Here is a 17525-nt window from a genome sequence, read left to right on the forward strand (position 1 = left end):
GTATGTTTTTTTTTTTAATCTTAAAAGTGAACTTGGTGTGGCGGTGACCTGTGCAGAAATGTGTCACGCATTACTGAACATTTCAGTTGTGCTTCAACATACAGTAAATTGTTGCAGAGGCTGTTGTCAGGCAAGAAGGCTTTCGATTTTGCATGAGGATGTTCAAGACATTATGCTGTGAAGGATGACCTGTGCTTTCCAATTAGGACCTTCACATCCCTGTTTCCTACCATCCAAGGCTGAGAGCGAAAAAACAGATCCAGAAAAATTAAGAGAGGGACACAAACCGAGGAAAAAAGAAGTCCTGACAGATCCTGTAATCACACGGTCACTGCTACATTTAAAACTGTGCATATCTCATACAAAGTTGAAAGGATTAAAAGACTAACACCTCTGAGCACTGTACTGGTTACTGGTTTGTGTTATATGCCCCTGGCTTCCTCCTCCAATTATGGGCTGATTGGCAGTATCCAGGACCAATAACATGGCAGCATTCTTTATTAAAACACCAAAAGTGGTATTGAGGTTTGGGGGTTCAGAATGGAAGAGGCGGAGAGTGGGTCGGACTCCTATCCAGAGGCTTCAGACAGGTCCATTAGGTGTGATCTCAGCTGAAGAAGGTGTTTCAACTCTATAGAGCATAAGAGAGAGTAAAAGAGGATAAGAGAGGGTGGAGGGCGCTTTTTATGTATCATATAACATCTGGTTGATACACATTCACTATTACCTCATCTCCATCACAGTGGTGGCATCCGACTCTTCTGTAGGCGCTGGAGACTCGCTATTGTCTGTGATGCTGAGCTTCTCCAGAGCTTCAGTAGGCACCTCGCTGCACAGAAAAGAGTGCAGCACAAACGTTTACCACTAAATACTTTTACATCTTTACAGAATCAAAATTGCTTTCACAATTACAACACTGAAAGTGATCACTCTTCATCATTAAAGGGATAGTTCACCCAAAAATGAAAATTACCCCATGATTTACTCACCCTCAATCCATTCTAGGTGTATACGACTTTCTTCTTTCAAACGAATACAATCGGGAGTTGTATTTTAAAAAATGCCCTGGCTCTTCCAAGCTTTATAATGGCAGTGAAAGGCCTTCTGAAGCGATGCGTCTGTGTAAGAAAAATATCCATATTTAAAACTTTATAAACTCTAATCTCTAATTTCCGGAAACTAGAGATTACGGTTTATAAAATTTTACATATGGATATTTTTCTTAAACAAACGTATCGATTCGCTTCAGAAGGCCTTTATTAACCCCCTGGAGCTGTGTGGAGCACTTTTATGATGGATGGATGCACTTTTGTGGGCTTCAAAATCTCAACCCCCATTCACTGCCATTATAAAGCTTGGAAGAGCCAGGACATTTTTGAATATAACTCAGATTGCGTTCGTCTGAAAGAAGAAAGTCATATACACCTAGGATGGCTTGAGGGTGAGTTAATCATGGGCTAATTTTCATTTTTGGGTGAACTATCCCTTTAAATCGTTCAAAACTTGATTGAATTGTTTGGACCAGTAGAGTAAGTGTCATTCTAAAAGTGCAGTCACATTAGTAAAATTTTGTAGAAAAAAAAACATCCACAGTCAATAGTGTAGCCATGTATGAAACATCACAACGAAGTCACTTTCAAACCAAGTAGCTTTCTGTTGGTTGGTCAAGAGGGCAAATTCACAACCAATTCGAACCCTGCAAAATCTTTCACCCTCACAAAATTTCCAACTGCATTGATTCCTATTGAAATGACTGAATTTTGTCTGTGAAAATTCCCCAAGCTATAGTAAACGTGACCGCACCATGAGTCATGAATGTTCTTTGATATAGGGAAGAGCCCGAATGGGATTCACTTTTCAGTCTGGTCTGTCATATTTTTCTCCCCTTTAAGTGGTTTGTTTAGAGAGCATAACTAAACGATCATCACACAACAGGTCTTCTGTCATCGATTAAAAATGGGAATATTATTCCCTTCCTGAAGTCACGAGAAACCTTTTTTTTCCTGGAACTACATTAAAACACTGTAATGCTGCTGTAATGCACTCATGTTCTTACCTCATGGGTGCTGTTGTCTGGTTGGCAGGTGTTTTAAGGGAACCCTCTGTCTTATTTTCTCCAGGGTCCTCTTCACTGTCTGAACCTCCAGACGAGCTGCTGTCTGAGGCCACCAGAGGGGCTTTTTGCCCAGGACTTCCTTCACACGCTCCAGTAGCCGAACCACTGCCAGCCACTGCAAAAAAATTAAATAAAAATAAAACAACAAAACAAAATTTCAACCCTCTTAGTTTTTCTAGTGTATTTACCTTATCCATATTAATGCACCATGCCAATGCCATGTAAATGTGGGCAGTTATTTGTTAATGTTTTGGAGTTTCTGATGTCAAGGACTTTAGAACGATGTATTTCTAAATAGGAAGTTTTGAGTTCTAAAAGTTACAGTATGTTTTCACATTACTCTAAAGATCAAGAAAAATGTGATTCCCCAAGATAGTACCACTTTAAACATTTCATCAGGTAAATTTAATACAGAAATCTTGGTGAAAACTGTCAGTAAACGACTACTTCCCACGTTGTCTATTAACAGAGTTAATATTCAGACAGACACAAACACCGCATACTCACATTTTTTCTCTTGGCCTTGTTGAGGTTGTCCCTCAGTCTGGCTGGACTCTGTGCTGTAGTGTAAAAGCCAATGGATCAGCACAGATAAAAGTATTCCCATAATTTAAACATCCAAACCAACCAATATTACCTCACTTTAAAGGGGTCATATGATGCGATTTCACGTTTTCCTTTCTCTTTGGAGTGTTACAAGCTGATTGTGCATAGATAAGATCCCTGAAGTTGCAAAGACTAAAGTCTCAAAACCAAAGAGATATTCTTTATCAAAGTTAAGACTCTGCCACGCCCCCCTAAAACGGCTCGTTCGAACACACCCCCACATATCTACCTCCCAAAACAGTGTCGTATGCAGCATTATACAACTTTCTTTAAAGCGGAGTGTTCTTTACCTGCTGAAAGGCTGGAACTCAGTGAAAGATGCCCAGCTTGTGTCCTGCAGACCCTCACCGTCCTGCTGAGGGGAACCAGCCCAGGTGCTAGAGGAGCTCACCTCTGTCTCGCCAAAACTCGCCGTCCAGCCTGGATCTGTGCACAAACACAAATGATGTTCAGTGAACAAATTCACCTGAAAGATTCAGAGTCGTGGGTTATGTTGTAGCACTCACTTTGAGTCTGAGCTGCTGCAGACTGCTGAGGACTGGCCTCTTCCTCAACATCCTCTTCCTCAGAGGCCGACCCGCGGCCTCCACCCCCATTCCTCACAGCACTCTTGGGTGAACTATCTGAAGAAAGAGACACCCCGAACCTGGAAAGAATAAATAGAGAATGTGAATTCAATAAACAAAACAGGAGAATCTACTTCCTCAAACATATCATCCATGTGCTGTACCTCGATCTGGCTTTGATTTGTGTTGCATAGTTTATTTCTTTTTCATCCCAAATATCCTCCTCTTCCTCACAGTCATCAAACTGCTGGATTCTTTCTTTACAACACGCTTCAAAAGCTGCAGCATTAGCCTAAAGGAGCACAACAATCCAAATAAAGCATCAAAACAAACACTTACTACTGGCTAAATGATCATTTGAATAATGGACAGTGTTTTCAGACACTTACACTATGATCATCTGCATCTATATTGAAGTTAATTTCAGCAATTCGATCGAACGCAGCACTGCAAGATATAAAGAGGTCTCTCAAAGATCATACTGACAATCTTTACCACAAAAACATATCAGCACTGTACATCAGTCCATGTCTCTGTAGCATTCTGATATAAATGGCAACACTTACCACCACTAGATATGAGAAACATTTATATATAGCACTCACTTGATATTTTCATCATGTTCACTGAACTCTTCATCATTAAAACCAAACTGATCCACAAAGTTGGCAGTCATCTGCTGAATCTGGTAATCAGAGAATGCCTGAATGTAACAAAAAAAAAAATGCTTAAATGTTTTCCAATCAGCTGTAAGGAAATTAAAGCAGACTCATGCTGGCTATTTATTTGTTGCTTCTAACCTGTTGGATGGACAGATCATTGGGGAAGGGGCTCTCCATGTCATCATCTTCACTAGATGAGTGTAAGTTATGGGTGCTGACCTGGAACACAGGATAAGAACCAATCAGAAATGAAAGTTAAAGTGACTAAAAAAAACACATAAAAAAAAGTTCATAATGAACCCTGATAACTGATTTCCTCTAAAGTGAACCAGTTTTACAGCCATTTTGACCATCTTTTTATGACGAAAATGGAGAATATCCAAGCATCTCTGAAATATTTACTGTTATCATCTATTGCAGTAAACACATTTGTAACTCTTTCTTAACATATTTTGAAAGAAAAAAAAGAAAGAAAAAAATTCCTGATGAAGGTTCATGCGACCGAAACGTAGTCACGTAGTGATATGCTTTGCATAGATTTGTTTTTTGCTTTTTTTAGAAAAAAAAAAAAAAAAAAGAATCTTATCCAATATTATTCATCTGTGCAATAAATGCAATGAAATTTGTGTAAATGCTTTCCTCACCAAATCCACGGTGTTTCTCCTGTTGGTCTCTCTCAGGGTCTCACCCACAAAACTCTCCCAGCGGCCTCTGCAGTCCTCTGGCAGCTCTGTGGATATATACAAGTGATTATGATCTCAGTAATCACACTCCTATCTCAGGCATCATTATTTCATAGCTCTTTTGACATATTCCTGCACAACAAACCTTTAATTAAGTCATTAATTTGAGAGTGAGCCAGCCCCTTCTCCAGGTTTTGAACCACAGTGTTTGCAATTCTTGTCAGGTGACCCATATTTCCCCTCCGCCTTCCCCCTTCAGCCCTGGAGATTAAGGTAGAGAAACTACAATCAGCCAACAGCAGAAACAAACAGACAGACAACAAACATACTGACACAACAAAGGATATCAAGATGAGCTTCATGGGAATATCACACATGTGTTAGAGACCCACTGCTTATAAATCAATGACAGCAAATAGATGAGAGGCTCTTACTGGATTTTGTCATTTTCCTCCCAAGCACCCAGAATCCTTTGCACCAGCCGGCAATGCTGGAAGAGCTGAGGAAAGCAAACAACCGAACATTGAGAATAATGAACAACAGTAAAACACAAGAGTGTAGATAAAAGGACAGGCAAAAAAAAAAAAAAAGAGAAACATAAAAGAATAAGGCAGCAAACAAAACTGACCTCTACTCAGCAAACCACATGACTTGAGCTATCATTCATTTCTGTAGCACAAATGGTGGGGGATGAATCACAGGTCAAATTTCAATACTTAGGCTCAGTGGTTTGTTCAAATTCCTGAACCAAAGTATGTGCAATACATAATTGTTCAAAATCTTGGGGTCAGTAAAATTTCTTTCATGTTTTTGAAATAAGTCTTTTTTTCTCACCATGGCTGCATTTATTTAATTAAAAAAAACAGCAAAAACAGTAATATTGTGAAATATTATTGCAATTTAAAATAACTATTCTATTTTAATATATTTTTTAAAATGTAATTTATTCCTGTGATGGCAAAGCTGATTTTTCAGTAGCTATTACTCCAATCTTCAGTGTCACAAGATGCTTAATGCTAATTTGGTGCCTTAATAAACATTGATAATAATAACTGCTGCTTAATATTTTTGTGAAAACCATTATATATATATATATATATATATATATACACACACATATATATGTGTGTGTGTGTATATTTTTTTTCAGGATTTTTTGATGAATAAGAAGTTGAAAAGAACATTATTTATTATCTTTACTGTCACTTTTAAACAATTTACTGCATCACTGCTGAACATAAGTATTTATTTCTTTAAAAAAAAAAACTTTCTGACTCCAAACTTTTGAACAGTAGTGTATGTGTTAAGTAGGGATATGCCGGTATCAAATTTTCATGTTGCGATTAATTGCTAATGCTTTTATTACGGTATACGGTATTATCACGATATTGAAATTTAGTTTTAAAAAAAAGTGCTGTCATAATACAGTTCACGGTATTTAGAAGTGCCCACGATAACAATATCGTACATATTCATTACCGTGATATATCGCATGACCGAATACCTGCACAAGTCTAGTGTTAAGTAGTGAAAGTGGTGCATGCATTCATGACCACCACTAACAAGGCCTACTACATTGTTTCCTTAAGCCAATATGACAACAGGCACTAAAAGGAAGTGGTCATGATCAAAAACGGATATGATCTAAAGCAGATGACCTACATTGGAAACAAGAGCATCTTGAATGGGCGTGTTTGCTGGGTCTGAGGTGCTGTTCTGGCCCGGTGTTCCCTCCTCCACTTGGCTGCCTGTGCCTGTAGCTGGTCTCTCCTCGTGGTTCTGCAGACCTGGGTTCTGGAGGTCCGTATGGACAGAGTGGTTCAGGATGGATGCCACACACAGCTCCACTTGCAAGTGCAAGAAATTATTCCAGGTGTATTTAAAGAATAAATCCTGCAACCAGAAAGTGGTAAAGAGTAAGAGAGGAAAGAAAAAAAATTATGAAAAATGAAATCGCCCACCAACAGCCAGCTCATAGTGTTGAGTCTGCGATATTTGATGTGTGCATGCAAGTGATGTACCAACAGCAGGTCCATGGTGTTGAGTCTGCAGATCTCTTGGCAGATGCTGAGGTCGCAAGTCTGCAAAAGAGAAGCCACCAGTCTGGCCACATGAAGGCGGGCGCTCCCCAGGGGCTGCTCCAGAACGCCCACTGTAGTGAGTATTGCACTTCTCTGTTCCACAGCAAGTGGAGGGAGATTGACACATTGTTAGAGGGCTGTCACTCTCAGCATTGCACAGTGATTGTTGAGACAGAAGCTCTGTTCCAGAACTTATTGTGCTGCCAACAAAGACTGACACACTTTATGGCATCATTAAAATGATGCTCCTGAAGGCTGTTCCACAAAGTTCAGCAGCAATATTATGTTACCTTCAAAGACTTGATAAAGTCGCAATGAAACCGAAGTAGCAATTGATTGTTTTTTTGGTATTGTTCATCCGAGTGCAACAGATTATTCAACAAGAAAAAAAAAGTAGGACAGGAACTTGGTTCTACCCATCGGTTGTTGATTGGATTTTGAGATGTGGGCATTGCACTCAAAAATTTATGTCAGCTTGCATTCGACGGTGAAGAGGCGTGGTTTAGCCAGAGAAGTCTGCCATTTCACAGGAAGCTTGACTTAAAACATTTTGATTTAAATTTTCAAAAAATTATGAAAAAGTTACATGCATGGATGAATCTTTCAAATTAAGATAAAAAACATGCATTTACAAATAGGGTGAATTCTTTTCATACCGACTTTCCTGAAAAATTGTAATTCCTTCAAATATTTGGATGTGCCATGTATTTTGAGACCTAATGAAGTATGTTGTTAGCTTAGAAACACATTAACTCATCTGAGTTTCTAAATGAGCTTCTTGTGAAGAGTGCTATTTAAGTGACACAGGGTTGTCACCTATGTAGAGCGTTCCAAATCAGTCACTTATGAGGTTTTACTTCAGTTATGCACGCAGCAAGGCAGCTTAAGTTTGGAAACAGAGCAACAAACTTTAGCTTAACACACAAACAAAATGAGAACAAATGGTTCAAAAGCCAAGAGATGACATTTATTCCCAGATAGAGTTTAGTTGCTTGTGTGTGTGTGTGTTGGTACCGTAGGAGGGTTCAGTAGGAGCTGCTGGAAGTCCTTTATATGAGGCTCAATAGCACGTAAAATACTGCTGTTGACAGTGTAAGACCTTTCACATCCCTGAGAATACAGGTCCATCAGACCCTCCAGCCTAACAACATCAGACACAGAGGTAACAGAAGGTCAATGAAAGATTTAAAAAAAGGAGGAAAAACAGCAAGCATCCATGCATGACTATTTATTTTAGGATTAATTAGGCCCTTTAATGGATGAACTCACCCTGACCTTCGTGACTCCAGTAACGTAAGAAGCACTTGCGTTCCATTGACGACAGATGCTTCAGTCCTTTCCCCTTCAAACATGTTCTTCAAAAGCTCTGCCACATTCTCTTGTCTACAAAGACATAAACATGAGTGGATGAAAAACAAAAACAGCCTTTTTATACAAAAACAGCAGTTTTTACTGAGTGTGTAAATTCTTACACATGGCTCATTACATTACATAACTGTGATCTTAGATAATCAAATGAGACACTTACGACTCCAATACAGCGAGTAAGGGGTCTGGTTCAGTGACCTCTGACAGCTGATTGGCCTGGTCTCGACTAAGTCGAATGATGTCACAAAGAGTCTGGGATGCATTAGATTGTCTCTGCAGAACAACAAAGTGGAAAAGAATGTACTTAGTCCTTTTTTTAAACTTCAGTAACTGAAATCATGTGGGCTGGAGGTGAAAAGTTTAGCAGAGTGAGTTATATTTTGTACCTCTTCATCTCTCCCTGTGTGCATGAGCTCTGTGAGTCTCTGGATGAGTCTCTCTTCATTCAGCCACTGCAAATACATTCATTCACAGATCAGAATCACAGCCCCGTAATGAATGGTGGGGATTCAGCCAGGGCTTGGAGGATAACAGTCAGGCTAAATGCAGGTCAATGCAGGCTTCTGGTCCATTTTAGAATTCAGTTTAAAATTTAGATTTTTGTTTTTAAAGCTCTTAATGACCAAGCCCCATCCTATCTTAAAGACCTTCTTACTCCTCTATTATCTACCAGATTTGTAAGATCTTCTGACAGGGCTCTTTTATCTGTCCCTCGTTCCCGTTTAAAAACTAAGGGAGCTTTTTCTGTTGCTGCCACCTGTCTGTGGAACCAACTGTCACTAGACATCCACCTTGCACCTTTTATTACTATTTCTAAATTGAAGTTTTATTCTGTCTTTAACTTCGTTCAGCACATTGGATAGCTTTGCTATGTTTAAATGTGCTATATAAATAAAATGTACTTACTTAAGCTGCTGAATCACTTATTAACGTTCCTTAAAGGTATAATTTCTACAAAATATTCAGGTTCCTAGAGGCAGATCAAGGTAAAATGCTTTTGAACAAGATTAATCATCATATAACCTGCAAATCCACTTGTAGAGTCAACAACACATGGGACCACTCACACACAACATGTTATTGCAGTCAGATATAGTTGGACACAAGAAAAGGAATAAAATGCTCCCTTAAAAAGTAGGGGTGGGAATCACCAGAGGCCTCACGATACGATATTATCACGGTACTTGTGTCACGATACAATATTATTGCGATTTTAAATATATTGCGATATTCTGCCATATATTGCAATTTATTACCTTTTTCCAAATTCAAATTATGTCCCCAAAGGAAAACTTTGACAACATCTGTTTTAACTAAAAAGAAACATTTCTCACTTCAGTTTTATTGTTGCAGTGCAAAATGGGATTGTCAAGCAGACAAACTGACCAGCACTTGGAAAACGTTGTATGAACCTGGCAAACTCAACTATTTGTATTACAGTCTAATCTAGTCCACCTTAATTAAATGTAAACAGGTATGCACTGCTGTGCTACTACAGGTATTTTGAACAGTGCAACTTGAAATTGTACTAAAAAGTTGTGCAGACCCTTCAGCAATTGGGGCATTTGAAAGTAAATTACTGTTAAATTAAAATTAAATTAAATAAAACATGTAGTCTTACAGGATGCACCGAAATGAAAATTCTGGGCCGAAACGGAAACCAAAAATTCTGGATGCACTTGGCCGAAAACCGAAACCGAAAATGCTTTGTAATGATTATTTATTATTTTATTAAATAATATAAAGTAATTTTGTAAGACTTTTTAAATTTAACTCAACCGATTTAAAGGCGGACGGGGCTTTCCTGATAACTTTCCGCCATGCCGCCCTCTTTATTTTACTAACTTACTGCATGCTGAAGGTGACAAAGCTGACCTCACCAGAAATAAAACTCAACACCACCATCTAGTGGATTGTAAAGAAACTGGTTTTATTATTCTACCAAATAGTATAAAAAAAGATCGATACTTGGCGTCCGTGTATCGATACAGTATTGCCGTGGAAAATATTGCGATACTATGATGTATCGATTTTTCCCCCACCCCTATTAAAAAGTAGAAATCTGTTCATTCTCATTTATATATATAAATATTAGTGTGCTTACATTGAGGACCTCCATCCTCAAGAGGGCAGGCTCTACACAGCTGATGAGGCGCAGCAAAAGATCCATCATGGCCGAGGCATCAATGTGATTCAGCACCAGACTGATAAAGTTGTGTTTTTTCCTTAGGAAAGAGATTACCTGCATGTGCAATGACAGACAACTTACTAACTATACAAATCAAACAAATAACCCCCATATTTCCTTTTTGCCATTTGGTGTGTGCATTCATATTCTGAGCTGTGTGGATCAGATTGTGCATACCTGGTCTGTTTTACGTGCAATCAAGTTGCCGATGGTTTTGCTGAAGAAAGACGCCAGCAGGGGATTAAGGGGTGGCTCCTGCTCCAGAAAGTGGTAGAGCTTCTCCAAAAGGGATTCATCTCCACCCAGCTTATCATTGATAAGAGCCACATCAGAGGTCAGGAGCTCACAGGCAATGTTTGGAAACCTGGATAAACAGAACCAAACAAAAAGTCAATAATAGTTACATGTTACATGTGACAACACATTCAAACAGTAAATGCAACAGGCCAAAACAGTCTATGGTGACTTGGACTTTAGCATTACAAACAAAGCCACTTTCTGAGTTTCCAACGAAGACATTTCAAAAGTAACAAAAGTTGCTCTGTAGCACTACTTATATTCTGTCACTCAGATAGCATTAAAGTAAATACTGGTCAACTCAGTGGTGCAGTGTTGTCTGTGCCACAAGAGACGGTAATAAGCTCTGCTTCAGTGCCTTATATTCTATTGCATGATTCTGCATTTGACAAAAATATCACCAAACAAAAAATCTGGATCAGTGCAGCTGAGAACATATTTCACTCAATGTAATAGCATTTAACAATACTTGGAGAGAAAAGACATTTTGAGTGAATCCGCTTGCTCATTTCAAGACAAATTTCAAGATTCTGCTTCCTACACACAAGAACCAAATGATTCGTTTTAAATTAACTGTAATCTCTTTCTCTCTCTCTAACCAACAGAGAGCGCTAAAACTTCAAGCCTTCAGAACATGAGTTTTTCATATATTTTATGTTGAACACAACCCTCACAAACACAGCAACTCTGATTTAAAACATAAAAGTTGCAGAATGCAGGAGTTGTTACACATCACCTTTCAACTCAATCATTTTCTCTGTTCCTCTTCCTTCATTTGCCATTTTAAAATGCACACCTCTCCACTTCTACATCTTCACTGTCACTGTTTTATTGTCCTCCCGTAACCAAGAGCTCAAAGCATGCAGGGCTACCAGTGAACACCACATATGCCCTACCGTCATAATTCTGCAATTCTCAGTACCAGTCGGAATACTTTTTACTGCCAGCTATATTTACATGTAGGTAATTGGTTATTTGCAGTGAATAAACACTTAAAGTGCTGTCTTCTGCAAAGTTGCAGTGTCTGGTTGGTCAAAACTAGCAAAAATAAGGCGCAAAGTCGTGTCTCTGTCTTACTTGAAGCGAGTTTTCTCTTCCAGGTCAGCAGGGGGCTCCTCTGTAATAAGGGTGACCAGCTCCTGCATACAGTGATCCTTGGAGAGGAAGAGCAGGAGTTTGCGGTTCTGTGCTTTGCACTCCTGCAGGACATCCTCCTCTTCCATCAACTCTCTCAGAGTCACTCCCTCTCGATCCAGCAGCTGGTCAATATGGGAGGTGTTGTTCAGGTCAAACTTCCAGAACATGATGGCGGCGGTGGCTGCTGCAGCAGGAAGCCCAGGCCTAAAGAGAAGACATGAAAGTGAGGATAACATGAATACAAACAATTAAAAAGGCACATGATATTTCTTTTAAAATGAAATATCTATTGCAGAGAAGGCAATCCCAGACTGAGACTATGAATGAAAACAATGAACACAATGAAAAAAAAATTCCAGGGTGGTTAATGCATTGAACGAAATGCAGGCAAGCAGAATTGCCTAACCTTTTTGACACAAATGTCTTGTTGTCCAACACAAAATTCAAAGATAACCTGATATTGTGGTTAGAGAGTTGGACTCCAAAGGTCGCGGGTTCGAGTCTTGGTACCGGCAGGAATTGTCGGTGGGGGGAGTGAATGACCAGCGCTCTCTCCACCCTCAATACCACGACTGAGGTGAGACCCTTAAGCAAGGCACCGAACCCCCAACTGCTCCCCGGGCGCCGCAGCACACTGCCCACTGCTCCAGGTGTGTGTGTGTGTTCACTACTCACTGCTGTGTGTGTGCACTTGGATGGGTTAAATGCAGAGCACAAATTCCGAGTATGGGACACCATACTTGGCTACACGTCACTTTCACTTTTTCACTTTCCAGCTTTTCTGCGTAATTATGACAAAGCTGCCTGTGTTTAAATATTTTTTATTAACATAAACTAGGAGTACTTAAATATATTTTTTTTAATTCATTTTGTTTTCAGACATTAAGAATGTTGTTCAAAAAAATCTGTTATCGTTACATTTTTTTATTTAGAATTAGATGATTGTAAAATATTAAAAACAATTTAAGTAATCTTTTATTCATTTCTAGTCATTTTGAATGCCACTTGGAAGTTTGCTGAAGTTCCTTAGTGGGCTCCAGCCCCCTGGTTGAGAACCACTGATCCAGAGTGTTCCTAATCACTCACTTATGAAGTTCCATAATGGTTAGGGAGCTGTCTTAAAGGGGTCATATGATGCGATTTCAATTTTTCCTTTCTCTTTGGAGTGTTACAAGCTCTTGGTGCATAAAGAAGATCTGTAAAGTTGCAAAGACTAAAGTCTCAAATCCAAAGAGATATTCTTTATAAAAGTTTGACAGGTGGATTGCCGCTGCTGTCACCACCATCGAGCTAGGTGGGCGTGGTTTCAGCAACCAGCTCCCGCCTTTTTGCCCATTTTCAATTATCCGGGAGTGACGCGCGGTGACGCGCTGCCAAGATGGCGACGGCCGCCTCCGCCCACTTTGAGCTTCAAAAACCTTTTCAGGAACCTACGGGTGATGTCACGGAACTACATCCATGTTTTTATACAGTCTATGGGCGCGATGCAATGCAACGCGTAAAAAGACAGTATAAGTCATTATAATCCATAATTATGTCCCCACTGGATGCAACGAATGCCTCGTTTATAATGGGTTTTCATGTTTTTGAATCATCGCTCCGACCTGACAGGGCATCACAGTATGGTAAGGGGCGTAACATTTCCGTCACACGCTTAAGGTATTCGGCCAATCTCAAAACAAAACAATAAAGTCTGTGTAAAGTCAATTCTGAGAATTGTTTCTAAACGCATTATAAACGTTAGAAATGCATTGAGGAAACATGTTACAAAGACTGTGAACTATGTAGTACTTAATTGTGGAGTTAAACAGTCATGACTCGATGACAAAACGGAGTCACTGAGCATGGCCCCTCCCCTAACACTGTGCTCGACTTGAAGCAGCACTGCGCAGATCGATCGGTGTGACATCAAAGTACAGAGCTATAGAGAGCAGACGGCTCCTCATGCTTTCGAATCGCTCTCGTGTCATACACTGATCGTTCTGCACAGCCCTGCTTCATGGCAGCTTTTCCGCAAGTGGGCATGGTTTCAGCACCGCCAGCGGACACACCCCCAGCGATTGAGAGAAGAGAATACTGCTTATTTTTTCAAGATTTTGACAGCTTATTTTATTAACTTGGCGGGGTTTTTTTGCATTTAAATTTGGCTGGGTGGTTAATAACACACTTTTCTGTGGTGTGATAAACTCAGAACACACATTTAATATTGACTTTACACGGACTTTAAGCAACTGGTACATGAAGAGCAACTTTCCTTCTTTCAGTACTGATTGAAATCACCTGGGCTGTGAAGATTTTCTAACAACTCTGGTCATGAACAAAGCAGAACTTTCCCACAACATGACTGGTACTCACGCATAACACCCTGGGCGATACATTTCACACAGCCTGATAGGCTCCGCTTGCTCAAAGAGATGAGATCTTTTAGTAAGCCTATGTAAAAGACTCTTCAGTAACTCAAGCTCTGGAACATTAATAGCATTTGTTAAATAAATATATTTTTACCAGCTGATGAAACGTGTGAATCCTTAGTTACACCTCCTCCACAGGCAGACAGGCATTTGAGTGGCAGAATGCAGACAGCACAGAATGACCTAGCATTAATCTGCATGAGGTCCACTTCCCACCAGTCCTTCCTCGAATACACGCCTCAGACGGACTGACACCAGGGGAAAAAAAACGAGAAAATGCAAACTGTTCAAAAACTAATGCAGGCACGGTGTGAAAAACAATTTGGACTTATGTAATAATAAATAATACAAAGTTAGTATATCAGTAATGTATGGAACCACATTGCATCATATAGTCTAGGAACCTTGAAGCACAATATACTGTGCAAGACTAAAATCAGAACTATGGAAGGTCATGTGAACTGAGAATGTAGTGTTTGTACAAACGTCATTTCCTTGTCAACAGTGAATAAACGCACATACACACTCTCTTCCTCAAATTTACCCCTATACTGACTCTAGCAGACATGCAAAGTTATTTTAAGCGTTTGCTTAAATGGCATTACATTGGTTTGTACAACAAATAAATGAGTCTTGAGATCAGACTTCAAGCATTAAAGAAATAGTTCACCCAAAAACGAAAATATGCTGAAAATGTACTCACTTTCAGGCCATCCAAGATGTAGATGAGTTTGTTTTTTCATCAGAACAGATTTGGAGAAATTTTGCATTACATCACTAGTGGTGCTCACTAGTGGATCCTCTGCAGTGAATGGGTGCCGTCAGAATGAGAGTCCAAACAGCTGATAAAAACATCACAATAATCCACAAGCAATCCAAATGACTCCAGTCCATCAAATAACATCTTGTGAAGCGAAAATCTGCATGTTTGTAATAAACAAATCCATCTTTAAGACATTTTTAATTTCCAACCGTTTCTTCCGGCTAAAATACGAGTCTGCAATACACAATTTTGCTTTCTCCAAAAGCAAAAAGTCAAAACTCATCTTTTCTGAATCAGCAGAGAAATATGCACAGATAAGCACTACTTACAAGTGAAAACAGTCCAAAACAGTTTTAAACAAATATGTTGGTGGATTTTGATGTGAAAGGACAACAGGGGATGGAATTTTTCACTAGAAGAATTTATGGATTAAGGCGTTATTATGGATTAAGGACTCTTTGAGTATTTTGGCAAGAAGTGACAGTTTCAAGTTAAAACACCTTAATGGTGGATTTGTTTCTTACAAACATACAACTTTTGACTTCACAAGACGTTAATTGATCAACTGGACATCTGTGGATTGCTGTGTTATTTTTATCATTTGTTTGGACTCTCATTCTAACGGCACCCATCTACTGCAAAGGATCCATTGGTGAACAAGTGATCTCAAAACCTGTTCCAATGAAGAAACAAATTGTTCTACATTTTGGATGGCCTGAGGGTGAGTAAATTTTCAGCATTTTGGGTGAACATTTCCTTTAAGTCACATTTACCATTGTGGGGTGAATTTCTGCGAAATACAGTAATTTCAATAGGAATGCATGTGATCTGGAATTTTGCAGGATGAAAAAAGAGGTTCCAAGATTTACCACGTTGACCAACACAAACCTATTTGGGAAAAATGCTTCATACATCACTACATTACGGACTGTAGTCAACTGATTTATTTTGCCTGAAAGATTTTTGCTGAAATTTCATAAAAATTTTGACCTTTAGACCAAATTATAGGAAGTTAAAATAAAAGGTGTCACTTGCAATTTCTTCCTAAATGAAATGCACAACCTAATCCACATCTCATGCGCATATGGCACTCTCAAAACAGCAGCTGGTAAAAGCTTCCTTGAGCACTACATACTCATCTGATGACAAACGGTACAGAGAAGACATACCGGAAAAAAATATCTAGCATTGATCTGCAGATGTGAAGCTGAAGCATTTCATTTTTGAAACAAAGTGGCCAAAAAAAGAGAAAAAAACAAAGAAAAGTGGACTTGTTTCCTTCTTTTATGTGTACATGACTGTGTAAGTGCAGAGCTTAGTGCGACAATAACAAGTGGAGAACTCCCCAATTAACTCAACACAGGAAAGCAAATGTCTCTGCTCTACAATTCATCAAAAATAGTAGTAGGCAGCAGCATCTGCACACAATACAAGCTGTCACACACAGCAGACACGAGCGGAGATGTTGCATGAGATCTCTGACAGCATCTGAGGTCAAATAAGCTGGCACTGATTGCTCAACTGTCCAGAAGCTGCCTCCTTAGGAAGTTCCAGCAACTTGTCCTGACCCCTGAACCCCAGAGGGGGTGTTCATGCATTACAAAACTTCAAATGAGATTGCATTCGTCATACTGAACGATCGTGTTTTACAACTCAATAGTTAAATAGCTGGAGAGGATGAACTGACTTCTGAATTACTCATGTGGCTGCTAATGACAACATGATTTGAATCAAATGTTTACAACAGACGTCAATGACAAACCAGAGCATTTTCACACCTTATAAAGCCGGGACGGGAAAAGACGTACTACTATCAAATTCACACATGGGACGATGATTTTAAGCGCAGAATAACGGGTTCAACAGAAAATCTCTGAGGTTGCATGTTTACAACTGGGCCCCGCTAGCAACCGTTAGCATCAGCGGCTAATATTAGCGATAAAACTGGTTTCCGTATTTACAAAACAACCCCAAACTCGACCGAAGCAACTCAAATAAACATTCGTTTATAGCTCAAAATGGGTTACTAGAGATGCAAAGTGCGTTTGACTTCATTTAACGCTAAAGAATGGGATGTTTTCGGTTTGTTTGTTTGCTAGCTCGTCTGGCTAACTTCAGCTGAATCTCTTACAGAAGTTTCTTCCCATCTGAAGAGAATTAAAACGACACATTTTCTAAGCAAAACACTCATAAACAAGCGTGGTTTTGCGTAAAGCAGAGAGGGTCGGCACCGACAGTGCTATCTGCGCATGTAAACAGGATTTGCATGTAAGCTTACCCCCGCGGTGAGTGTCTTCAGACGGGCTGCTGGTTGTCGGTTAGTGCTGGTCTGGCTCGTGCAGCGGTGGCGCTGCTGCTGCTGCCCCGCGCGGCGCGCGCTCTGTGAAACCCCACAGCTGCCACGAGAGCGTTTTCCTCTCAACTATCTGCCCAAAGCGAGAGCCATTGTACTGCCCAAAGTTGTTTTTCCGCTCTCTTTTATTTATAAATTAATTTTTAGAAAATTACTCTGCTCTTAGTCACTACGTAGAGTTATCTCGGCCGCTCACGCGCAAAAAGAGGGAAGGGGGGGATCGGAAAATAAAAACGCGTTCATGTGTTTGTATTCAAAATGGCGAAATTCTGTCACACAGACGCGCGCGCGCGT

The 17525-nt window shown here is 39.7% G+C and overlaps 1 protein-coding gene across 2 annotated transcripts; it reads right to left on the reverse strand.

The window, feature by feature from the left end:
- On the reverse strand, nt 1–17483 carry LOC107733000 (serine/threonine-protein phosphatase 6 regulatory subunit 2-like). 2 transcript variants are annotated; one of them, XM_016544501.1, is made up of 24 exons: nt 17157–17483; nt 14210–14363; nt 11645–11908; nt 10448–10634; nt 10187–10324; nt 8469–8534; nt 8243–8355; nt 7990–8097; nt 7729–7855; nt 6655–6807; nt 6296–6526; nt 5068–5132; nt 4779–4894; nt 4595–4680; nt 4089–4169; nt 3894–3991; nt 3678–3735; nt 3453–3580; nt 3229–3368; nt 3013–3148; nt 2624–2676; nt 2057–2231; nt 728–829; nt 1–631 (listed from the first exon to the last, which is right to left on the reverse strand). In XM_016544501.1, exons 3-24 carry the CDS (start codon nt 11869–11871, stop codon nt 583–585), a joined length of 2637 nt encoding a protein of 878 aa, XP_016399987.1. In that variant the 5' UTR covers nt 11872–11908; nt 14210–14363; nt 17157–17483; the 3' UTR covers nt 1–582. The 2 variants fall into 2 exon arrangements, with proteins under 2 accessions (XP_016399987.1, XP_016399985.1); XM_016544499.1 differs by having other exon boundaries at nt 7984–8097.
- Between the last annotated feature and the right edge of the window lie 42 nt (nt 17484–17525).

The sequence above is a fragment of the Sinocyclocheilus rhinocerous genome, unplaced genomic scaffold (assembly GCF_001515625.1).
Source record: "Sinocyclocheilus rhinocerous isolate Xijiao unplaced genomic scaffold, SAMN03320098_v1.1 scaffold400, whole genome shotgun sequence".
Taxonomy (NCBI): domain Eukaryota; kingdom Metazoa; phylum Chordata; class Actinopteri; order Cypriniformes; family Cyprinidae; genus Sinocyclocheilus; species Sinocyclocheilus rhinocerous.